General features: G+C 45.6%; 3 protein-coding genes across 7 annotated transcripts in view; 2 read left to right on the top strand and 1 right to left on the bottom strand.

Annotated features, from left to right (window-relative positions):
• Positions 1-24,673, top strand: part of LOC132207092 (uncharacterized) — a 180,613-nt gene that overhangs the window by 139,094 nt on the left and 16,846 nt on the right. The window contains exon 2 of one of the 2 annotated variants that reach the window (XM_059642259.1): positions 3,934-4,260. The exons of the other annotated variant lie outside the window; for it this stretch is intronic. Within the exon in view, the coding sequence (XP_059498242.1) occupies positions 3,934-4,260 (327 nt within the window). Of the gene's footprint in view, positions 1-3,933; positions 4,261-24,673 lie in introns of those variants that run through there. 2 annotated transcript variants of the gene reach the window in all.
• LOC132207097 (histone H4-like) lies at positions 2,665-2,976 on the top strand. Its single transcript, XM_059642267.1, has one exon. It carries the CDS (start codon positions 2,665-2,667, stop codon positions 2,974-2,976), a length of 312 nt encoding a protein of 103 aa, XP_059498250.1.
• LOC132207094 (late histone H2B.L4-like) lies at positions 5,658-23,286 on the bottom strand. Of its 4 annotated transcripts, none has more exons than XM_059642264.1 (4): positions 23,204-23,286; positions 22,410-22,491; positions 14,721-14,809; positions 5,658-6,155 (listed from the first exon to the last, which is right to left on the bottom strand). In XM_059642264.1, exon 4 carries the CDS (start codon positions 6,142-6,144, stop codon positions 5,764-5,766), a length of 381 nt encoding a protein of 126 aa, XP_059498247.1. In that variant the 5' UTR covers positions 6,145-6,155; positions 14,721-14,809; positions 22,410-22,491; positions 23,204-23,286; the 3' UTR covers positions 5,658-5,763. The 4 variants fall into 4 exon arrangements, 3 of the variants coding, with proteins under 3 accessions (XP_059498247.1, XP_059498245.1, XP_059498246.1); XM_059642262.1 differs by lacking the exons at positions 22,410-22,491; positions 23,204-23,286 and adding exons at positions 17,983-18,094; positions 19,260-19,520; XR_009443328.1 differs by lacking the exons at positions 5,658-6,155; positions 22,410-22,491; positions 23,204-23,286 and adding exons at positions 13,031-13,054; positions 17,983-18,094; positions 19,260-19,527.

Genomic DNA, 24,673 nt, shown 5'->3' with positions numbered 1-24,673 from the left:
TTTGGACAGTCTTTGTTACTGGGCAAGAACAATGCAGACTTTTCAAAAAAAAATGCCGGGTGTGGGCATCACTGACTGGTCTGAGCATTGATTGGCCCTCCTGAAATGCCCGTGAGAAGGTGGTAGTGAACTGCCTTCCTGAACCATTGCAATCTCTGAGCTGTAGGTCGACCCACATTGCCATTAGTAAGGGAATTGCAGGATTTTCACGGATTGACACAGGCTGAATGGCCAATATATTTCTAAGTCAGGATGGTGAGTGGCTTGCAGAAGATCTTGCAGATTGTGCTGTTCCCATGAACCTGCTGCCGTTGTCTTTCAAGATGGAAGTAGTTGTGGGTTTGGAAGGTGCTGTCTAATTTAATGTTTGAGAGAGTGGATGTTTGTGAATGTGGTGCCAATTAAACAGGAGCAGCTTTTTCATGGATAGTATCTCGCTTGCCGTGTGCAGTTGGAGCGGCACTAACACAAGGAATGGGGGCTGTGGAGGGGAAACCTTTACACTCATGACTTAAATGTTGGAGATTTTGGACAGGTTTGAGAAATCAGGAGGTAAGTTACTTGCTGCAGTATCCATAGCCTTAGACCTGCTCTTGTAGCCACTGCATTTATTGGGCGAGTCCAGTTCAGCTTGTGGTTCATGGTAGCTTACAGGATGTTGATAGTGGAGGATACAATGATGCTGAGGCCCAAGTCAAGGGATGCCTTACTGCACGTCTCTGTCATGCAGTTTTACGCTCACACACTGATCAGACTTGATATAGCCCCCATCCACTCTAACAGCAAGTTCCATCACAACAGCCCCCACTACAATCCCAAATCTCTCTGGTATTGTATCGGTTAACGTGCGTGATAGTGAACAGAATTGGACATGTTGCACTGACCCTGAGAGCAATACTCCTGTATTACAGCAGGGCAGTCAATGTTCCTTCTCCTCTCGGAAAGTCTGCCCAGGCACACACTCACCTTGACTAGAGGTTAGCTACATCCCTCCCATGCTGAGAAACTGCACGGTCTGTGTGTCTATGTTTAGTGGAGAACAGCTGATCTCCGCTGGGATTGATTTTGTAATGTTCACTGTCAGAGCAGGAGGAGCAAATACAATTGAAAGCATTGGAAAGGTTCACTAAAGCGAAGGCCAAGCCGAAAGTGAAATTGACCAAGAAAGCAGCAAAGAAAGGAACCCATAGGTGCAACGTGTAACCATCTGAACCCAAAGGTTCCTGTCAGAGACACCGATATCTCTCAGGAAAGAGCTGAGCCCGGATCAAAGGGTCCCTGTCCTGGTTCCGAGTGGAGACGTAGACATTAATTAATTTGAATCACTCAAAGCACGCTTTCTTGGCTCCATTCACACCCAGCTCCTCTTGCACATTCTGCAATGAATCAGTGTGAGGACCCCCCTCTCATTTTTACTGACCATCAGTTCGGGTGCAGTTGCAGTTCAGGAACAAAAACAAAGTTACTGGAAATGCTCAGCAGATTTGGCAGCATCTATGGAGGGAAGAAAAAAGTGAACATTTCGGGTCCGATGACCCTTCCTCAGAACTGGATGCAGAGAGATAAAGCTGAGGCCTTTGCTGAGTACAGAGCATTCAGCATCAGAGAGCAGAAGGTTAGGAGGGATGGCCAATACCCGATATGACGTGGGGTGTTTGTGGGAGGGGATAGAGTCAGAGGGAAGGGAAGGAGCGGTAGGTTCCAGAGAGGCATGGGTATTTTTGAGTTGATGCATCTTGTGGGCCTGATTGGCTGATCAGAAAAGAAAAAAAAGTTCCTTGTTCGCATGACGATTGAGCTAGAGGATGAAGTGGAACTGAGGAGTGGTACAGCCCTGAGCCAGTGTGTTACGATGCTGTTGGAGAGAGAGGTTGAGAGTATGCATGTGCAGCTGCATAGCATTGAGGGTGGATCTCAGAATGTGGCCAGAGCTGCCGTCCGTGGAACGTTGAACATCATGGTGGTATCTCTGATCCTGGGAGGATTCAAAACATGAGTGATGAAACTTGAGTTGGAATCCACTTGGTGTGAGTCTGAGCCAGAGGCAGTCACTGTGGAATGTGATATGGCTGTGGAAAGTGATATTGGCTGGATGAAGGGTCTCGGCCCGAAATATCAGCTTTTGTGCTCCTAAGCTGCTGCTTGGCCACCTGTGTTCATCCAGCCCCACACTTTGTTATTATGACTGTGGAAAAGTCAGTTTCAGTTTCTGTCCGTTTCTATTTTACACATTCAGGGAGAGAGTAACACTGGCGCAGAAACCCCGCTTCACAACACAGCCCTCAAGAAATGATTTTGTCTGATTCTGCTGGAGCAATGCAAATTGACATTGTCTTTGAAATGGAAGCTGGCATGCTGTCTTCTGAAAGAAAGGCCGGCACATGGGCGTTTAATTGTATCACAACTGCTTTTAAAAGTTCCACGTTTTATTATCTTCGAACATGAAGCTTGAGCCTGCAGGCTTTCTGCCGGGCCTACCAGTTGAGGGGCGGGTGTTAGCTGGAGGCGGAGCTGGACATTTCTCTGTCTGTCACTCAGTTTCCTGCCCGGGCCGCCTCTCACTCTCTGTCAGCTCTTTCTCAGTCAGGTCGGGGCGGGCTGTACAAAGAAGGAAGGTGAGGCAGCTCGGCTCTCACTCGGCAGCGATTGCAGTGAAGAAGCGTGATGTCTGGGAGAGGCAAAGGAGGCAAAGGCCTGGGAAAAGGCGGGGCGAAGCGGCACCGCAAAGTGCTCCGTGATAACATCCAGGGCATCACGAAACCAGCCATCCGGCGCCTGGCTCGCCGTGGCGGGGTCAAGCGCATCTCGGGCTTGATCTACGAGGAGACCCGCGGGGTGCTGAAGGTTTTCCTGGAGAATGTGATCAGGGATGCGGTGACCTACACTGAGCACGCCAAGCGCAAGACGGTCACTACCATGGACGTGGTGTACGCTCTGAAACGCCAGGGCCGCACTCTCTATGGATTCGGCGGCTGAGCAACTCGTTCCTTTTGCAGCGAACCCAAAGGCTCTTTTCAGAGCCACCCAAACCCTCCGATTGAGAGCGGAGATCTGAGGACGGGGAAAGGCAACACATAAGGCTGGTGCAGCGACTTTTAATTTTGAACCTATCCTTTAAGGAAATATATTAACTTCGCGTCCCGCGTTGCAGGCGAGAGAGCGCGGATTGTGAAATTATACTGTCTGCAGTTATGTGTTTTATAACCAAAGTATCCCTACACTACAGATAGAGGTTTCACGGCCATTCGAGACGATACTGTTCTGCAGCTGGTTATGCCCTTTCTTGTGAATACCAGTCTATCAGTAATACTACCAGTTGTCCATACCGTGAATAATAATTTGCTCTGTCCGTAATTTTGGGCCCAGGCGCTAATTGCATATTGCAGTGTTTGTACTTCATTCACGCTTCTAGGAATGATACTTTGTTCATTTTGATTCTGGTAGCCGTGCTGATGTTTTAGTGGCGAGTTCATTCTAACTGCCTGTCAGAGACACATCAGGAAATGATTCAGAGCCCTCTCCGCGCTGACTGCAAGTTAGGTTCACAAGAAAATTTTGTAAAGCATAAGATATAACCTTGGTTGCAGGCGCATGGGAGTTCTCGTTTTAAAATTACTTCAGCTCAGGCTGAAATCGGCGGGCGATTTGAAATTGACCAACTGCCATTTCAACTTAACCAATCAGCCTCCAACAATTATTTTGCTGCCTTTTCTGTCCTTCAGCAGCTGTTTCTCAGGGGGTTGAGGGACGCGGCTGTATTCAATCCCAGCTCTAGAGCGGGTTCTCCATTCCCTTAAATAGGCAGCGCCGCAGCATTGATAGCTGCGGCCTGTGTGTGTTACAGAGAGAATGGCCAGAACCAAGCAGACAGCGCGCAAATCCACCGGAGGGAAAGCTCCCCGCAAGCAGCTGGCGACCAAAGCGGCCCGTAAGAGCGCTCCGGCCACGGGCGGAGTGAAGAAGCCTCATCGCTACAGGCCCGGCACGGTGGCTCTGCGGGAGATCCGCCGCTACCAGAAATCCACCGAGCTGCTGATCCGCAAACTGCCGTTCCAGCGCCTGGTACGGGAGATCGCTCAGGACTTCAAGACCGACCTGCGCTTCCAGAGCTCGGCCGTGATGGCCCTGCAGGAGGCCAGCGAGGCTTACCTGGTGGGGCTGTTTGAGGACACCAACCTGTGTGCCATCCACGCCAAGCGGGTCACCATTATGCCCAAAGACATCCAGCTGGCCCGCCGGATCCGCGGGGACCGCGCCTAAAAGGAGCGTGCCCGACCCTCCACATTCACCCCGAGAAACATCGGCTCTTTTCAGAGCCACTGCACTATCCAGAGCGAGCAGCAATCATCAGGCACGATGGACTTTAGTTAATGCTATTGATGTCTCACTGCAACAGCTCTTACAGAATCTGAATGTGTCTGAGATGCACTAATTCATCTCAAAGACAAGACGCAACTCGGGGCAATCAGATTTATACACTTTCACTAATCACAACAAATTCAAGTACTGCACTCCACGTTTTATAATTTATACATTTCCAATTGAAACGCCTCTGTGTGCGAATTGCTTCCCTTGGCGTTTCCCCAGCTGTAACTGAACTTGGCGGAGGAGGATGGTGGGGAACAATCGTCAATTTCAAAACCCACCACAACATACAAACGATTTTTATATTTTGGTTCGTGCACTCGAAACTTTGCCCAATCTCCCACTAGTGGATTCGTTCGACCAACTGAGGAGGGTCGGGTCAGTCTCGAACGGGCTCTTTGTGGCGCAGAGCTATTCCATGTCTCTATTTCCCTGTCAGCGTATGGGTGGGAATGCCCCTTTGAGTCACTGTTTGAAGTCGCTGTCCCTGTAGCAAAACCTTCAACTTTATTCGTCCCGTCCGGCAGCTGTTCTAGTGTTATCTCTCTTAAGGAGAAAACAAAAGGGATTATTTTTGCTCATTTCGACGTCCGTGTTTGCACATAAAATGCAAGTTAATTAGCCAGCAGTGACGGCCTAGCTGCTTTTCACTGATGTTGTGGGTGGCTCTTAAAAGAGCCTTTGTGTTTGCAAATTCAAGAACGGCCTCTTCACTTTTTAGCGGAGCCCCCTGCGGCGGTTTTCTTGGGCAGCAGCACGGCCTGGATATTAGGCAGCACCCCGCCCTGAGCGATGTTCACCCCTCCCAGCAGCTTGTTGAGCTCCTCGTCGTTGCGCACGGCCAGCTGGAGGTGCCTGGGGATGATGCGGGTCTTCTTGTTGTCCCGGGCCGCGTTACCGGCCAGCTCGAGGATTTCAGCCGTCAGGTACTCGAGCACCGCAGCCAGATAGACCGGCGCTCCGGCACCCACACGCTCAGCATAGTTACCCTTTCTCAGGAGCCTGTGAACACGGCCCACCAGGAACTGCAGGCCAGCCCGGGACGACCGGGACTTGGCCTTCGAGCGAGCTTTCCCTCCACTGCCCTTTCCTCTCCCAGACATTACCACAACCCCGCAAACACTTTCACAGAGAATGCTGCAATGTGGCCCCATCCCGCCCTCTTATACCTTCGGGAGGAATGGGGGTGCGGCCATTGCTGATTGGTCACATTGTTCGGTATCTCCTAATGTCGTTTCCATTCCCAATCAGATATCTGCTTCCCTCACCAATCCGGAGATTCTCCAGCATCGGCTATCCAAGTTAAAACGGTTCAGCTGCCTCAGTGCAATTGTGGGTGGCTCTTAAAAGAGCCGTTGGGTTTTGGATTGGTGTGGGCTTTCAGCACAGTGAGGTGTCTCACTTGGAGCTGGTGTACTTGGTCACCGCCTTTGTACCCTCCGACACGGCGTGCTTGGCCAGCTCCCCGGGCAGCAGCAGCCGCACGGCGGTCTGGATCTCCCGGGAGCTGATGGTGCTGCGCTTGTTGTAATGGGCCAGGCGGGAAGCCTCCCCTGCGATACGCTCGAAAATATCGCTGACGAACGAGTTCATGATGCTCATGGCCCTGGAGGAGATGCCGGTGTCGGGGTGAACCTGCTTCATCACTTTGTAGATGTAGATGGAGTAACTTTCTTTCCTGCGTCGGTTCCTTTTCTTGCCGCCTTTCCCTGGCGCCTTTTTGATGATTTTCTTCGCGCCTTTCTTGGAAGTTGCTTGCGATTTCTTCTCATCTGCCATAACGACGGTCACTGTCAGACACAGAATAAAGGAAAGTGGGCGCGGGGCTCGCTTTTTATAGGCTGCTGGCGTCAGCAATGCTAATGAGGGATTGGGGAGGTCTTGTTCATGATTGGACAGTTTACAAGAATCTCAGAGGATGGGATTAGCTTTTCTGTGATTGGTTAGTGTGGGACACAACGGGGATCTGTCAGGATATGCAACGAAAAGTGAAACACAAGCCGAAATTCTGTACCCGGATCACTCTACATTTAACGGATTATTGTCATTTATTGATATTGTGAACACAGTACCTGAGAGTTTTTAATTGCGACAATGTATTTATCTGCTCAAAGCAACCTTTCATGTATAACATGTTATTTTGTTTCATCACTCTCTGTAGTTTCTGCATTACACTATGAGCAGTATTGTGTTCAGAGCTTGATGTTTAATGAGGGATAGTTTGTCGAATATCTGTCAGTCTCTGCGATATGAAAATGGGAGTGCAGTTATCCATCTGACGCTTTTCATGCAGTGTGGATGGTAATTACTCTCTCACAGTCTGTTCCTGTCATACTGTCATAAAGATAGACAACACTCGTGGGTCCACCTCATCCATGGCAACCAGATATCCTCAATTAATCTAGTCCTATTTGCCAGCATTTGGCCCACATCACTCTAAGCCCTTCCTATTCATACACCCGCCCAGATGTCATTGAAATGATGTAGCTGTACTCAACTCCACCACTTCCTCTGGCAGTTCACTGCAATTCCACACCACACTCTGTGAGCAAACATTGCCCACCTTAAGTTCCTTTCACATCGTGATTTTCTCATCCAAAACCCATGCCCTCGAGTGTTGGACTCCTATCTCTTTTGCATAAGAACGTGATTATTCATGCTATCCATGCCCCTCTTAATTTTATATCTTCTATACAGTCACCATCCAGCCTCTGACACTCCATGGAAAACAAGCTGCAAAACAAGCCACAATAAGCCCTGTCTGTTCAGTCTCTCCCTGAAACTCAAACTTTCCAACTGTGGCAACATCCTTCTAAACATGTTCCTGATTCACTCAAGTTTAACAACACCTTCCCTATTGCAAGGGGGCACCAGAACTGAATGCACTATTTCAAAAGTAGTCTAACCAATCTTCTGTACAGTCACAACATCACCTCCCAATCCTCAATATACACTGAATGCCCTGACCAATAAAGGGAATTGTATCAAACACCTTCTTCACTGCCCTGTCTCCCTGGAATTCCACTTTCAAGACGCTATGAGCCTGCATTCCATGGCCACTTAGTTTGGCAACACTTCCCGAGAATTGACCATGAAGTGTGCAAGTCTTGCCCCGATTTTCTGTTCCAAAATGTAGCACCTCACATTTGTCAAGATGAAACCCCAGCTGCCACTCCATAGCCCATTGGTCCTCTCGATCAAGGTCCTGTTGTCGTCTGAGGTCAGGCAGTCATGCAGAATGGACAAAGGCCCTTCAGCCCAAACTGGTTCATGCTGATCATGGTGCCCTCTCAGCTAATTCCAATTGCCCACATTTGGTCCATATCCCTCTAAAACCTACCCTTTTTTTAATGCTGCTATTGCACCTGCCTCAACAACTTTCTCTGGCAGCTGATTCCACATGTGCACCACTCGGCAAGGTCCTTCTTAAATCCCTTGACTATCCAAATGTTCATTGATCATGTCACTCAGCATCCTTTCCAATAACTTGCGTACTGCTGGTGTTAGGCTCACTGGCTGGAAGTTCCCTGGCTTGTCTTTCCTCCCTTTCATAAACAATGTAACAACTTATGCCACCCTCCAGTCTTCTGGAACCTTGCCAGTGGCTAAAAATGAAGCTGAAATCTCTGCAAAGGAAGGGCCTCTGCAATTTCTTTACTGCCTTCCCACAAAATCCGAGATGGACACGATCAGAACTCGGAAATTCATCCACCTTAATATGATCTAAGGCTGCAAAGAAACCCTTTCTGTTCACACATATGCAGTCCAAAATATCTCTACTTCCTTCCTTTATTTCTTATAGGGATTATCGGGTGGCACGGTGGCACAGTGGTTAGCTCTGCGGCCTCACAGCACCAGGGACCCAGATTCGAATCCAGCCTCGGGCGACTGTCTGCGTGGAGTTTACACATTCACCGTGTCTGCGTGGGTTTCCTCCAGGGGCTCTGGTTTCCTCCCACAGCCCAAAGGTGTGCAGGTTAGGTGGACCGGACATGCTAAATTGCCCGTAATGTTCAGGGGTGTGTGGGTTATAGGGGGATGGGTCTGGGTGGGAAGCTTGAAGGGGTGGTGTGGATTTGTTGAGCCGAGGGGCCTGTTTCCACACGGTAGGGAATTAATCTCATTTCCTTAGCATCCATGATTCTCTCCACAGCAAACACTCAGGAGAAATATTCATTAAAAATCCTCCCCTCCTGTTGTGGCTCCACACATGGACCACCATCCTGATCTTAAAGCGGTCCTCCTCTCCCCAGCCAAACTTTTACTCTTATTATAACTATGGAGCCTCTGGGGATTATCTGTAACCTTTTCTGCCAGATACATTTCATGACATCTTTTTGCTCTTCTGATTTCCCTCTTGTGTGCTTCTCCACTTTTTATAGTTATCTAGGGATTCACTTGAGCCTGATAGTTTAAACCCAATGTATGCCTTCTTCCCTTTCCTGACCAGATCTTCAACGTCGCTTGATATTTCAGGTCATCTACCTCTGTCATTTCTGTTGTCCAAAAGTGTGGCATTATTAGTCTGTACCTTTCAATCTGTGCTCTGTGAATGTGTGGGTGTAGTTCTCAATCCATGCCTGACAGTTTCTCCAAGAAAATGCATGAGTGTTGTTACTCGTACCTACATGTCCATTCGGTGGTATCAATGTAAGAGTGCAGGCATTAGTCTGCACATGCCAATTTCTGCTCCGTCAATATGCGAGTTTGGTTTCTGTTAGGCAGATGTGAGAATGTAGTTATCACACTGTACCTGGGAGACTTTGTTCTGTGACTATTGAGTTCAGTTGTCACACTGTACCTCCCAGTTTTTAGTTTGTGACAAAGAGAGTGTGGTTTTAAATCTGAGACTGTCAGTTTCTCCTAAGTGAGTTTGTTTGTACAATTATCAGTGCATTCCTGAAAGATCCTGTTGCATGAATGTGTAATTGTAGTTATCATTCCGTCCATATCAGTCTTTGCTGTGTGAAATTATGAGAGGATGTACTAATTTTTCGCCATCGGTCTTCTGTCTTGTGAAAATGGGTGTTTAGTTATCAATCTGTTTATTTTCATACGTGCTTTGCGAATGTTTGGCAGCAGTTATCAGTGTATCTCAGGAGCACAAAATCTGATGTTTCGGGCCTAGACCCTTCATCAGGGAGGGAGATGGGGAGAGGGAACGGGAATAAATAGGGAGAGAGGGGGAGGCGGACCGAAGATGGAGAGAAAAGAAGACAGGTAGAGAAGAGAGTATAGGTGGGGAGGTAGGGAGGGGATAGGTCAGTCCAGGGAAGATGGATAGGTCAAGGAGGTCAGTTGGAAATGGAGGTGCGGCTTGAGGTGGGAGGAAGGGATTGGTGAGAGGAAGAACAGGTTAGGGAAGCAGAGACAGGTTGGGCAGGTTTTGGGATGCAGCAGGGGAAGGGGAGATTTTGAAGCTTGTGAAGTCCATGTTGATACCATTGGGCTGCAGGGTTCCCAAGCAGAATATGAGTTGCTGTTCGTGCAACCTTCGGGTGGCATCATTGTGGCAATGCAGGAGGCCCATGATGGACATGTCGTCTGAGGAATGGGAGGGGGAGATGAAATGTTTCGCGATTGGGAGGTGCAGTTGTTTGTTGCGAACCGAGCAGAGGTGTTCTGCAAAGCGGTCCCCAAGCCTCCGCTTGGTTTCTCCAATGTAGAGCAAGCCACACTGGGTGCAATGGATACAATATACCACATTGGCAGATGTGCAGGTGAACATCTGTTTGATATGGAAGGTCATCCTGGGGCCTGGGATGGGGGTGAGGGAGGTGTGTGGGGCAAGTTTAGCACTTCCTGCGGGTGCAGGGGAAGGTGTCGGGTATGTTGTGGTTGGCGGGGAGTGTGGAGCGGACAAGGGAGTCGTGGAGAGAGTGGTCGCTCTGGAAAGAGACAAGGGTGGGGATGGAAAAATGGCTTGGGTGGTGGGGTCGGATTGTAGATGGCGGAAGAGGCGGAGGATGATATGTTGCATCCAGAGGTAGGTGGGGTGGTATGTGAGGACGAGGGGGATCCTCTGGGGTCCCCCAACTGTAACCCAAAACGAGCCCAGTTCTTCCCCTCCCCCCACTGCATCCCAAAACCAGCCCAGCCTGTCTCTGCTTCCCGAACCTGTTCTTCCTCTCACCCATCCCTTCCTCCCACCTCAAGCCGCACCTCCATTTCCTACCTACCACCTCATCACGCCTCCTTGACCTGTCCATCTTCCCTGGACTGACCTATCCCCTCCCTACCTCCCCACCTGTATGCTCCTCTCTACCGATCTTGTTTTCTCTCCATCTTCGGTCCGCCTCCCCCTCTCTCCCTATTTATTCCAGTTCCCTCTCCCCATCCCCCTCTCTGATGAAGGGTCAACGCCCGAAACATCAGCTTTTGTGCTCGTGAGATGCTGCTTGGCCTGCTGTGATTGTCCAGCTCCAGACTTTGTTTTCAATCTGTTCTTGACAGTTTCTGCTATGCAATAGGTGGGATTGAAGCTGTTTGTCATTGTCAGTATTTACGGTGTGAATGTATGAGTGTAGTTATCTATCCGTACCTGTTTGTTGCAGCTGACAAGATAACGTGAATGCAGTTACCAATCAATGCGAGTCAGTTTCTGCTATGTTAATACATGAAGTTGGTTATTAGTCTATGCCTGTGTGTTCCTGTCCTGTGAATGCATGACTGTGATTATCAGTCTCTAGCTCAAAGATTCCTCAATGTGAATACGTGAGTTTAGTTATCGATCTGTACACCGGACCTGAAATGTTAACTCTGTTTTCTCCCTCACAGATGCTGCCGGACCTGCTGAGCTTTCCAGCAACTTTGTTTTTGTTCCTGATTTACAGCTTCTGCAGATAACAAGGTGTGGGGCTGGATCAACACAGCAGGAGAAACAGCATCTTAGGAGCATAATAGCTAACGTTTTGGGCCAAGACCCTTCATCAGAAAAAGGGGGAGGGGGAGAGGATTTTGAAATAAATAGGGAGTGAGGGGGAGGTGGACTGAAGATGGACAGAGGAGAAGATAGGTGGAGAGGAGAGTATGGGTGGGGAGGTAGGGAGGGGATAGGTCAGTCTGGGGAGGATGGACAGGTCAAGGGAGCAGGCTGAGGTTCGGAGGTAGGAAACAGAGGTGCAGCTTGAGGTGGGAAGATGGGATAGGTGAGGGGAAGAACAGGTTAGGCAGGCAGGAACGAGCTGGGCTGGTTTGGGATGCATTGGGGGGAAGGGAGATTTTGAAGCTGGTGAAATCCACATCAATACCATGAGGCTGTAGGGTTCCCAAGCGGAATATGAGTTTCTGTTCCTGCAACCTACACGTGGGATCAATATGACCCTGCAGGATGCCCATGTTGTCTAAGGAATGGGAGGGGTAGTTGAAATGGTTCGCGACTGGGAGGTGTAGTTGTTTATGGCGAACCGAGCACAGCTGTTCTGCAAAGCAGTCCCCAAGGCTCCGCTTCGTTTCGCCAGTGTAGAGAAAACCACACCGGGTACAGCGGATGCAGTATACCACATTGGCGGATGTGCAGGGGAACATCTGCTTGATGTGGAAAGTCATCTTGGGGCCTGGGATTGGGGTTAGGGAGGAGGTGTAAGGGCAAGTGTAGCACTTCCTGAGGTTGCAGGGGAAGGTGCCGGGTGTGCTGGGGTTGGAGGGGAGCGTGGAGCGGACAAGTGAGTTGTGGAGAGAGTGGTCTCACCTGAAAGCAGACAAGGCTGGGATAGTAAAAATGTCTTTGGTGTTCGGGTTGAATCGTAGATGGCACAAGTGTCGGAGGATGATGCATTGTATCCAGAGGTTGGTAGGGTGGTATGTGAGGACGAAGGGGGTTCTGTTTTGACGGTTATTGCGGGGGTAGGGTGTGAGGGATGAGGCGCGGGAAATGTGGAAGACACGGTTGAGGGCATTGCCGACCGCTGCGGGGGGAACATCCGCAGTTCTTTCGGTTTTTATTTTGTCCGTTTATGCTGTGTGAAACAGAGAGTGTGGGTATCTATGTGGGCCTTTCAGTTTCTGATTTGTGGAAGTATGAGTGCAGATTTACTTTGTACCTGTCAGTTTCTGCTCTGTAAATGTGAGAGTGTAGTTGACAACCTCGTCCTCACAGTTTGTGCCGTGTGAATGAATGCAGTTATATATCTGTCTCTGCCACTTTCTGTTGTGTGAATGTGAGAGTGCAGGGATCAATCTGTACCACTCAGTTAATGCAAGTGGAATGAGGGAGTGTAGGTATCATGTACATGTCCGTGTTATCATCAACCTGTTCCTGTCAGTTTCTGCTATCCGGGTACCTGAGTATAGATGTCATTCTCTGTCAGTCAATTTCTACTCATTGAATATGTGTCTGAAATTATCAGTCTGTCCATGACACTGTTTTGCTGTGTGAATGTTTAGTTATCAATCGCTCTCCGTCAATTTCAGTTCGGAGAGCCTGAGAGTGTAGTTATTACATGTTTTAATACATTCTGATCAGATACTCAACTACAATAACAATCATCCCAATATCTATGAATGGAGCTGCACCAAAACACTGTTCAAGTGAGCCACAACACACTGCAGCATCCAGAGCTGTGTAAAGCTGAGGAAGAACACGATACAGTGACTATAGAAAGGAAGGTTACCTGAAAAGCATTGTCCTTCGACAGCTGCATAACAGACGACAAATGGATAACACAGCACGTCCAGAGACACTAGTCACCTGACCAAACATGAAAAACATATCAGAAATGAGCAGCATATTGCCCCAAACCAACAACCACAACTGACAGAACCAACGTTATTTGCACGATATCGTGCACAGATGCCAAAAACAGTACAAAGGCCAAACTGGTAGGAAACTAGCCATCATGATTCGTAAACACAAACTAGCTACCAAGAGACATGGCCAACTATCACTCATCTCAATACGCATGGACAAAGAGGGACACCAATTTGACTGGGACAACTTCGTCATCTGAGGAAAAGCTAACCAAAGACATGCACGAGAATTCCTGGAGGCCTGACATGCAAACTGGAATGCCATTAACAAATGCGTAGAGCAGGATCCCATACACCAACCACTGAGAAACAAATCCAGAAGTGATGTCAGCCACCCCAGCAAACTGCAGCACATAAACAGCCAGCAGGACACAGCAGCAACGCATCACCAGAGGTGCACTGAAGGTATTATGTAGATGGTGACAAAATGTCTCTAAACAAGCAACAAGCTTGTTGAGCAATTCAACAACAGCATAGTTATTAATCTGACCCCAACGGTTCATGCAATGCAAGTATGACAGCAGTTATCATTGTGTAGCCGCCAGTTTCTGCAATTTGAATGTCACTGTTATCAATCTCTGAGTTTCTGCTTGGTGACCATGTGAGTGCAGTTATCAATAACGGCCTGTCAGCTTCTACTCTGTGAATATGAGAGTAGTTACCAAACTGTACCTGCCAGCTCATGCTTTGTGAAACTGGGAAGGCTGACTCCAGAATCTGCAGCTCTTGCTATCTCTAAAGTGACCGTCAATCAGTTCCTATCAATTTCTTCTGTATGGATATATGCATGTAGAGCACCCTGTACCTATCAGTACCTCATAATTTGCAAGTAAAGTTATCAATATGTACCTGTGGGAATCTACTTTGTGAATATTTGAGTATAGTTATCAAACTGTACCCGTCGGTATTTTTTAAATCTGTGGATATGCAGTTATAAAACTGTACCTGTCACTTTATGGTCTGTGAAATTGGGAGTTGTCATCAATATGTAGCTGCCAGTTTCTGCTGTGTGGATATGTGAAAGTAGTTATCGTTCAGTTGCTGTCAGTTTGCTATGTGAATGTGAGTGTTGTTTACTAACCTGTGTATCCCAGTTTCTATGATGTGAATGTGTGAATATCTTTATTAATCTTTAGCTGTCGGTTTCTGCAATGTCAATATGTGAGTCTCGTCATCCTTTTCCTTTGTATGCATTTGCAACACAAATGAGTGAGGTTAGGCATCAATCTATACTGGTCATTTTCTACTTATAAAAGTGGCTTAATTGTCAGCAGCCAGTAATATTCTTAGTGGAGGTGTGATTCATTATGTGATAATTGCTAGTAGAGTAATTTTACGTAGATTTCATTCAGATACTGAGTGTATAATTTCAGTTTATCCATCTTCAAAAATGGTGTAAAAGTCAATGGGTGATGAATGCTGAAATTTGTTGGAACTGTGTATTTGGAATGGAGAGATAAGAAAAATAACGTTTAATTTCTCCAACGTTGTTCACCTGTTGGAAAAATTTGAACATATCTGTTGGAAATTAAGCTCACTGTGTGTCCGACTCAATCTGCTCTGTGACTGCGGAAAGGATGTTCTCTGCTCTGACAGTGGGAACATACCTGCTGTTTATCAGAAGGATCTGGTCACACTTGCCTCTGCACTGAAGAAATCTTACTTTGTCTTGGTCATTCAAGTGTTTTCTTTTTTTCTGCGGGAAGACAGAAGAGATAGTTCGTGTAAAGCAACATCAATTGGGTTTGACAATGTTTAACTGATCAACACAACATTTCATTAATAATCATTTGGATATACTAATATTACTAGGAATTCTTACATAACTATGGGTTTTGATCCAATCTTGCCCGAGCTGCTCCTTGTCTGATCATTTCTAAAAACTTCAACACCATTTGAATGAGCTCCTGAAAGTAAATTATACCTGTCCAGCTCCATGACTGGAACCACCCAGTGGAAGCTTGTCAGTGGATGCGAGTTTAGTTGTTGATCTATTCATGTCAGTTGCTACTTGGTGAATGTGTGAGTGTAGTTATCAATGTGTCCCTCGAGGTCTTTGGTAATTATTCATGTATTACACAACAGAGGCTGACAGGGACAGAATGATCAGGAACTATTGATCCATTTAAATTATGCAGCACAGAAGGTGGCCATTTGGCTCATTATATCCATGCTGACCCAAACACCCCAAAATGGCCATCATAAAATATGATCTTCTTGCATACATCCCATAGCCCTACAGCTTGCAGACTTAATGTGGAGATCCAGGTATGTTCTTACAAGAGTTGAGAATCTCTGCTATCAGCAACTCAGGCAGCGTATTTGAGATAAGCACCCTCTCATAAAAATGGTTTTCCTCCCATCATCTCTCATCGTCCTGCCACTTCACTTAATCCACACCCAATGGTTTTTAAACTCTATGCCAAGGGAAACAGATTCCCCCTGTCGACTCTATCTCTGCCCATCCCAATTGCCTGAATCATGGCACTCCCAGCTTTCACTGTTCAAAATAATACAGCTCCAACCTCTGCAATCACTCCTCATAGCTATAACTCTCCAGCCCTGGCAACATTCCAGTAAATCTTCTCTGCAATATATCCAGAGCAATAACGTTTTCCTGTAATGTGGTGACCATCGTGGCGCACAATACATCAGTTCCAGCCTCACCAGTGTCTTAAACACTTTCATCGTTATAGCCCTACTTTTGTGTTGTATACCTCTGCCAAAAAAGGACAGCATTCTATATAGAGAGAGAGATAATGGGAACTGCAGATGCTGGAGATTCCAAGATAATAAAATGTGAGGCTGGATGAACACAGCAGGCCAAGCAGCATCTCAGGAGCCCTGGACTGACCTATCCCCTCCCTACCTCCCCACCTACACCCTCTCCACCTATCTTCTTTACTCTCCATCTTCGGTCCGCCTCCCCCTCTCTCCCTATTTATTCCAGTTCCCTCCCCCCATCCCCCTCTCTGATGAAGGGTCTAGGCCCGAAACGTCAGCTTTTGTGCTCCTGAGATGCTGCTTGGCCTGCTGTGTTCATCCAGCCTCACATTTTATTATCTTAGCATTCTATATACCTAGTTTCACAATCTTATCCACCTGTACTGCTATTTTCATACTCCATTACACTTGCACACCAAAACCACTCACTTTATGTACTATTTCCACACCACCTCATGTATTCCTATTTTGTGTCCTTGCACCTCCTGAAATGCATTACCTCACATTTTTCAGAGTTGAACTCCATATGCCACTCATCTGCCCCTTCCACTAAAACTTCTGTATCATTTTGGAGCTGACAGCTATCCTCTGCACTACCAGTACACTATTAAATTTTTGTGCTGGCTGAAAATTTCCCAATTGTATCCCCATGTTCATGTCCAAGTTGTTATCATATAAAACAAACAGCAGATGTCCCAACACCGAGCTATGAGAAACACCACTTCAAACAGCTTTCGGTTTACAAGGGCAGCCATTGACCATTTGATTCCTGTTGCAAAGCAAACTTTGCTTCCAATTTAGCACATTGCTGTGTATCCCAAAAGCCTTTCCATTTCTGATTCATCTGCTGCATGGTACTTTATCAAATGTCTTACTAAAATCCCTGTAGTTAACGTGCATTACACTATCCTCACACATTCACGTGGCATTCACTGACAGGTATTGATTGATAACTAAAATCACACATCCACGTTGTGAAAACTGACAGGGACTGATTGAAAAATACAATTGCACCTTCACACAGCAATCAGTGTCTATTTGTGTTATACAGATGTGAGTTTTGTAATTAATCTGTTGATAATGATGTGTGAACATGCAACGTGAATATTTGAGTGCAAATTTCCATCTGTATCTGCCCACGTCTGCTCTGGGAACCTGAGAATGTAGTTATTCATCTGCAACTATCAGTTTTTGTGATGTGAATATATAAATGTAGTTATGAATTTGTAATGCTTTCCTCTCCATGAATACGAGAATACAGTTATCTATTTCTACCTATCATTCTTGGCCATGTGCATATACGGACATTGTTATCAATCTGTCCCTGTCATTACCTGCAGTGTGAATGTTGAAGTGCAGTTGTAAACCTTTTCCAATCAGTTTCTGTGATTTGAATATGGAAATATAATTGTTATTTCCCCCTATCAGATTCTACTCTGTGAATATAACTGCCTTGTTATGCCATTTTATGCCTCATGCGGCTTGGGAGTGTTACTGTGAGTTTCTTCTGATCAGTTTCTGCTTTGTGAATATGAGAGTGCAGAAATATTGTCAAAGTACATCTGGGAAACAGACCTTTGGTCCAACTGTCCATGCCGACCAGAGGGATCAATTTCATTCCTTTCCTTTCAGCATCTGTTTTTTGTATGAGAGGGAGATTTCTAATGAGGTGCCAATCTGAATTAAAGATGGGTATTGGGCTAAGTGACACTGTCCTTTTCCAAATGTCTGCTTGTGTTTCCAGCTCTGCATGTATGATTGGATTCCCTTTATGAGGTGTATTATAAATTATTATATCATTATAACACTAATTTATAATACATTAATCACAAAGAGAGTGTGGGCATTCTTCTGAAATAGTCAGTCTCCCACTCAGATTATAAGCGTGGTTACTGCTGGTTTTCATCAGCATCGGGCTGACAGTCAGCATGGGATCGATTCAGTCTCTGGCATTGTGTGTCAATGTATTCCTCATGCGTTGTCTTCATATTTCACATGGGTAACGAGTGGGTAATGTTGCATTGAACAAGTTACTTGTAGGAACTGCTGACATTCTTCTATTGTTCAAATCTCTGCTGCTCAACATGAATGAGATTTTACCCAATGCCAAATAATCAGATCATGTAAATTAAACTGTTTTAATACCTTTGTCAGTCTCCGACTCTGTGGATACAGTTTGGTCACTGTCCGGTTTATGATAGTAAGTTTCGTTCGGGATTGGTCAGTCACTCAAAAACTGAATGTGTATTCATTCCTCCTGTAACAAGATCATGAGATCAGCGTTTCTTCAATCTATTTCCAATAAACTCCAGTTATCTGTATCTGTTCACGACCCCATTTGCTTTCTTCTTTGGTCCATTTAACAACATCTTTATGCAGTACTTCTGCACGAGATGAGAGCTGCTTTTTAATTTGTACCTCTTTGGAAGCAAATTAAATTGTAATATTTATTTCATTTTAAACTTGGCCTACTATATATTTCCTTCCGTTTCAACAAAGGAAATTGATGCACTAGTTACGTGTCCAAATCAAAGGCATGGTGTGATATTTGGAAGCATATTTAGTCTGGATTTCAATTTACTTCTTGAGCTGTTTCAGTAGAATTCATCATTGATCATGCAATCGATTCAGTATTTTCTGATGTAGTGAACATGACGAATTTACTTTATGCCAAGCTTATACCTCATACTTAATCCTCAAGGAAAGTATTCACATACTGGGATTGAAGTACTTCGCTCTTACCGTGTCCTATTCATGTGTAATGAAAGGGGAGCTTTCCCACCCATGTGATATTAAAGAGAAATGGCATTTTCTTTTGTTTTTGCCTGGGTATCTACTAACCTGGCAGCATCTCCACGCTTTCTAAGTTATTCTGTACCTACGGTGTATTGGCACAAGAGCTGCTGTTATGAAACAAGACAGACAGATACACTCAATTGATCCTATTTCTATCTTCCTGTATTGCGTTACTGAGCAGATTAAGTATTTCTTGCAAAGTGGAGAGCCAATTACCACCATGGCAGAGGACAGAGTTTTCGGTTCATTTCTTCTTTTGCAAATGTGAAACAGCCTATATTCTTCAGTTGTTTGTGCCTCCAGCATTTATAAGCAAGTGAAAATGCAAGGCATTGCAACTGAAATGAGTCTGTGCCTTTCTTTAGAGTTGAGGACAGAGAAGCAATGGACCTTTGCCAAGGATACATTGCAGAGTCTAACCGCTGTGGTGATATCAAAGGATATTTTCAGGATGAGATTAATATTATTCAACATTGCATAGTGACACAAGTCTTGGAATGCTGCTAAAGTAAAGATGTTAATTTAGTATGTTATTGCCAAAGAGGAAGTGCAATGAACAAATCAACTGCATTGCGGCTGACTGACCACAATGTTGCTTGTGCAGGAAAGAAAATTAGCCTTCTTACTTGGATTTCGTTTTATGGCGCGGACATTAACATGCTCGGTGTTGAACTTTTGTTTTCTGTCATTCAGTGGGCACAACTGGAACCGTCAAACTGAATTTACTGAAGAATAAACACTGTTGAACAATCTTTGCAAAATATAAGTGAGGGCGGTTCTATTGTGATCTTGCTTGTTTGAAAAAAACGGCATGAAGCTTTCTTGTGTTTTATGTAAAAATTCAGGTGGATTGTCAAGAGGAACAGAGCTATTTGAACAAATTTTAAGCTAATTTGAAAACAAAAGGTCTCTGAATATAAAGTCCTCTTGCTTAATATAGAATAAAAAAAATCTGATCATGCTTGGTGAAGAAATTGACAACTGATAAAGGTGAGGATGATACTTCCTCTGCCAACATGACACATTTATGGAATTTGAATACTGGCTGAATTGATGTAGAATTGTCGGCTGGTTGTTTCTGAACAGTGCAGATTCAGTGAGAGAAAGGTCTGTTTCCTGTGCTGCAGACGTCTATGAATTTGTGTGCGTGAGAGTGGTCATCATCGCTTCGTACTTGTCGGTAGCTGTCACGTGAAGATATGAGCGTAATCATCAAACTGTCCCTCTCAGTTTCTGCTGTGAAATATGTGAGTTTCGTTATCAACCTATATCCATCAATTCCTCTTGCGTGAATGTCAAAGTGTTACAAATATGTCCCTGTCAAATTTGTCTGTGAATACGCAAATGTAGTTATCAATCTACATATGCTTATGCTTTTGCTGTCCTGTCATGTATGCATGTATTTATCAGCCTGTACCTGTCAGTTTTTGTAGTCTGAATGTGTGTGTAATTATCTTTCTGTCCCTGTCATTTTCTGATATGTGAATATGAGTACGCCGTTATCAATACGTGCCTGTCAGTTTCTTCTCGCTGGCTGTGCAAGTGTATTTAACCATTTGGCCCTGTCAGATCCTGTCCTGTAAATCTGAGAGATGAGTTTTTAGGCTATGCCTGGCATTATCTGGTTTGTGAATGCATTTATCATTCTCTCCCTGTATAATTTCTAGGGTAGGGTTTCTGTCTTTTATTTTGGCTTGCTCTGTCTCTGGTCTGGATACATATAGAGTTTAATGTTCATTTGTTGTTGCAAGCTCACTGTATGAGACATACTTAATTGTACAGTCAACAATCTAGGTTGTCTGCTTGAGTGTATGTTATTCTCTGTATCATTTCAGGTCACTACTTGATTTCCTTCTGGTCCATTTAATAGCAAAGTTTATATTCATTGGAAGTGTATCAGATGGTTTTCACGATTCAGTTTGTAGTTTTATGCAAACAAATGCAATGACAATATCAATTTCAATTTCAATCTGAAAGTTATCCTGATATGCAATTTCTCCACTTTGTACAAAAGGAAATGATACTTTAATTATCTCTAAGTCGATGAGATGGTGACACAGAGAGGTGAAATTAATCTCTTGTTCGATATATTTCTTGGACTACTTCTTGGGAATTCAGTGTGTCAAAGAACAAAAAAAAACATTTCAGCAGAGGAACAGGCTCTTTGGCCCTCCGAGCCTGTGCTGATCCATATCCCCTATCTCAACCTGTCGCCTATTTTCCAAGGATCTGTCTCCCTTTGCTCCCTGTCCAGTCACCTATCTGTCTACATACATACTAAGGGACACTATAACGCACGCCTCTACCACCTCCGCTGGCAACGCATTCCAGGCACCCAAAGCCTTCTGTGTAAAGAATTTTCCATGCATATCATCCTTAAACTTTTGCCCCTCACCTTGAAATCATGACGCGTAGTCATAGAGTTCCACACTCTTGGAAAAAGCTTCTTGCTATCCACCCCATCAATTCATCTCATGACTGTGTAGGCCTCAATCAAGTTCCCCCTCAACCTCCATCTTTCCAAAATAAATAATCCTAATCTACTCAAACTCTCTTCATAGCTAGCACCCTCCATACCAGGCAACATCCTGGTGAACCTCCTCTGCACCTTCTCCAAAGCATCAACATTCTTTTGGTAATGTGGTGACCTGAACCGAAAACAATATTCCAAATGTGTTCAAATCAAAGCCCTATACAACTGTAACATGACCTGCCAACTCTTGCACTAAATGACACATCTGATGAAGGAAAGAATGCACTGTGTCTTCTTGACCACTCGATCGACATGTGTTGCCACCTTCAGGGTGCAATGGATCTGAACACCCAGATCTCTCTGGGCATCAACTTTTGCTGGGGCTTTGCCATTTACCACATAATTCGCTCTTGAAGTGGATCTTTCAAAATGCATCACCTCGCATTTGCCTGAACTGAACTCCACAAAATTTGACCTTTTTTCCCCAAATACAGTGAATGAGTGATATTGACATTATGAACACGGGAGTGCATGTCCACACGAGGATTGAAGTATTTAGCTCACATTCTTTTCTATTTGTCACTTATCATGAAAGGCTAGCTCTCTGACCTGAAATCCGTGAGTGGAAATCATCTTCATTGTTACACTGTGAGGTTTGCAATATACATGATCTTCATGGCTGTTAGATGGTGTGACACGTGTGATGGGGATAGTGTATATATTTACAACTCAGTGGAGTGCGTGTGTGCCAGAAAGTGTGTGCATACACTCTGCTGGCATTCTACGTCAGGCTTTGGGACAGGATGTGCATTTGGAAGGCACATTAATTAACTGTTCTGGCTGTGCCTGGGACATCTATTTGACAAAAGATGAATGCTGTCCTGCTCAGTTACTGATGATAACGTCAATGTTTTCTTCCATATCTGTCCTCATTATCTGCTATATGTTTGGTTGGTGTAACTATGTAACAGCATGAAAGATTTCTTCACCTTGACAGTAAATTTGAAAACGTGCTTACTAAATGTAGGTTTACTGCCATTCTTTTGTGTCTATTTCAGATGAAAATTCAGTCTATTCACTTTCAAAAATGCCATAAATGCCAATAGGCTACAAATGATCTTTTTTTGAAGCAGGGTGGTGTATTGAGAAAACAGAGGGGGAAAAAAAACTATTTTTATTTTGTTGTTTGTGCTTGACTGTTGGCTTGCACGCATGTCACCAGAAATTGAGTTTAATGTATCTCTGACTCAATTTGCTCTGTGCCTGTGGAAAGGATGTTCTCTGCTTGGACATGGTAACATACCTGTTGGTTGTTCAAAGCAGCTGGTCACCCTTGGCTTCGTACCAAGCACACATTACATCGTCTTGTTCCTGCAAGCGTTTTCCTGGGGGAAGACAGCAGAGTTTACTCCTGTAAATCAACATCAATTAAGTTTTAAAATGTCAAAAAGTTTACTGTAATACTCAGGTAATAATTATTAGGATGTTTCTTTTCTTTAACTTCTTCTGAAGAACGGTGCTCCAAAAGCCTGTCATTTCAAAAGAACCTGAGAGATGATGACAGTGTCATGAGACATCTACCTTTTCTTTAAAGTCATCAATTCAAATGCAGGTCTGATTCCATTTTAACTTTCAGCTGCGCCTTTTCTGAGGATTTTTAAAAAAATATATCTGCTTCGATAGCAATTGTGTAAAATCTAGAAATGGAATGATAATTGTACAGCTCCACGTAAGGTGCTACCCAGAGCCACTGCAATGTCTGCGCAGTTCATGTTACCAAATCCCAATGCACTAACTGTAGAATATATTGACTCTAATCCATGTCCTTTACAGGGTTCTTAATATTTCCACAGTCTTGTCTGTGTTTCGACTTTGACAGCACAATGTCAAGAAACAGCATGAAACAGAAGCCAAACAAGGAATTTCCATCAGTGGTTGGGGATTTGAAAACCACAAGACTGACCCCCAGCAGCTTCTTGCCGCTGTGTCTCCCTCAGCAGGCCCACACACAGACCGAGAAAGGCCTCTCTCTCCCCGCCCCCAGGCCGCTCTCTCTCCAAGTTCCGGGACCAGTTCCTGCTCCGCTCGGCCTCTGACCAACAGCCCCCGGTTCTCCCTGAACTGAGCCCGAATCAATGCCGGTCTCGGAGCCCCCATCTGTGTCCCAGACTCACATCTCGATACGCTGCCGGAAGGAACCTGCTGCTCCCTCGCTTCCCTGGGCGCTGGTCTCTCCATTGCGGTCTGTTTCAAACAAACCTCTTCCACTCACTGAGTAAATGCCCCTCAATGGCAGCGCAGGGGGAGGGTCTCACGCATGCGCTCCTCTCAACAGCCAAATGCACCTCTTTTTCGGGGGGAATATCGCGCATGCGCTACTTTTCCAAGTAATTCCCAGAAACAGTGATCAATTGATCATTTCCCCAATTCACTTTCCACCCAGTTTCAGCAAAGCAACTGGGGGCTGTGGGGGAAAGAGCAGAGACCGTTTGTATGTAATGACTTTTCTTTCCCACGATTCAATACAAATTCGCAAAAAAAAAGACCTTGAAACAGAAGCTGAACGATGAGTTTCGATCGTTTCCCGGACCATGTTAATAACTCCCTCCCTCCGGCTCTCACAATCTGGTGGGCAAGTGGAGTAGCCAACGGCCATTCGGCCCGTTAGATGTGCTCCCTAATTCAAAACATCACGCCTAATCTTATGATAACAAAGTGTGGGGCTGAATGGGCACAGCAGGCCAAGCAGCATCTTAGGAACACAAAAAGCTGGCGTTTCGGGCCGAGGCGTTTCAACAGAAAAGGGGAGGGGGAGAGGATTTTGAAATAAATACGGAGAGAGGGGGAGGCGGACCGAAGGTGGACAGAGGAGAAGATAGGTGCAGAGGAGAGTATGGGCTGGGAGGTAGGGAAGGGATAGGTCAGTCCGGGGAGGACGGACAGGTCAAGTGGGCGGGACGAGGTTAGCAGGTCCGAAACGGAGGTGCAGCTTGAGGTGGGAGGAGGGGACAGGTGAGAGGAAGAACAGGTTAGGCAGGCTGGTACGAGCTGGGCTTGTTTTTAGATGCAGTGGGGCGAGCGGAGATTTTGAAGCTGGTAAAATCCACATTGATGCTATTGGGCTGCAGGGTTCCGCAGCGGAATATGAATTGATGTTCATGCAACCTACCGGTGGCATCATTATGGCACTGTAAGATGCCCAGGATGGTCATGTCGCCTGAGGAATATGCCCAAGCTATGCCTGCCTCTTTGTGGCTTCTGTGGAACAGTCCCTCTTCCGCACCGACACTGGCCCCAAACCCCACCTCTTCTTCCGTCACATTGATGAATGTATCGGCGCTGCCTCATGCTCCCAAGAGGAGCTCAAACAGTCCATCCATTTCACCAACATCTTCCATCCCAACCTCAAGTTCACCTGGACCATCTCCAACACATCCCTTACCTTCCTGGACCTTTCTGTCTCCATCTCAGGCGACCACCTATAACCGATGTCCATTTCAAGCCCACCGACTCACACAGCTACCAGGTATACACCTCCTTCCACCCACCTTCCTGCAAAAATTCCAT

The sequence above is a fragment of the Stegostoma tigrinum genome, chromosome 44, assembly GCF_030684315.1.
Source record: "Stegostoma tigrinum isolate sSteTig4 chromosome 44, sSteTig4.hap1, whole genome shotgun sequence".
Lineage (NCBI taxonomy): Eukaryota > Metazoa > Chordata > Chondrichthyes > Orectolobiformes > Stegostomatidae > Stegostoma > Stegostoma tigrinum.
This window is presented reverse-complemented; position numbering and strand designations above follow the sequence as displayed.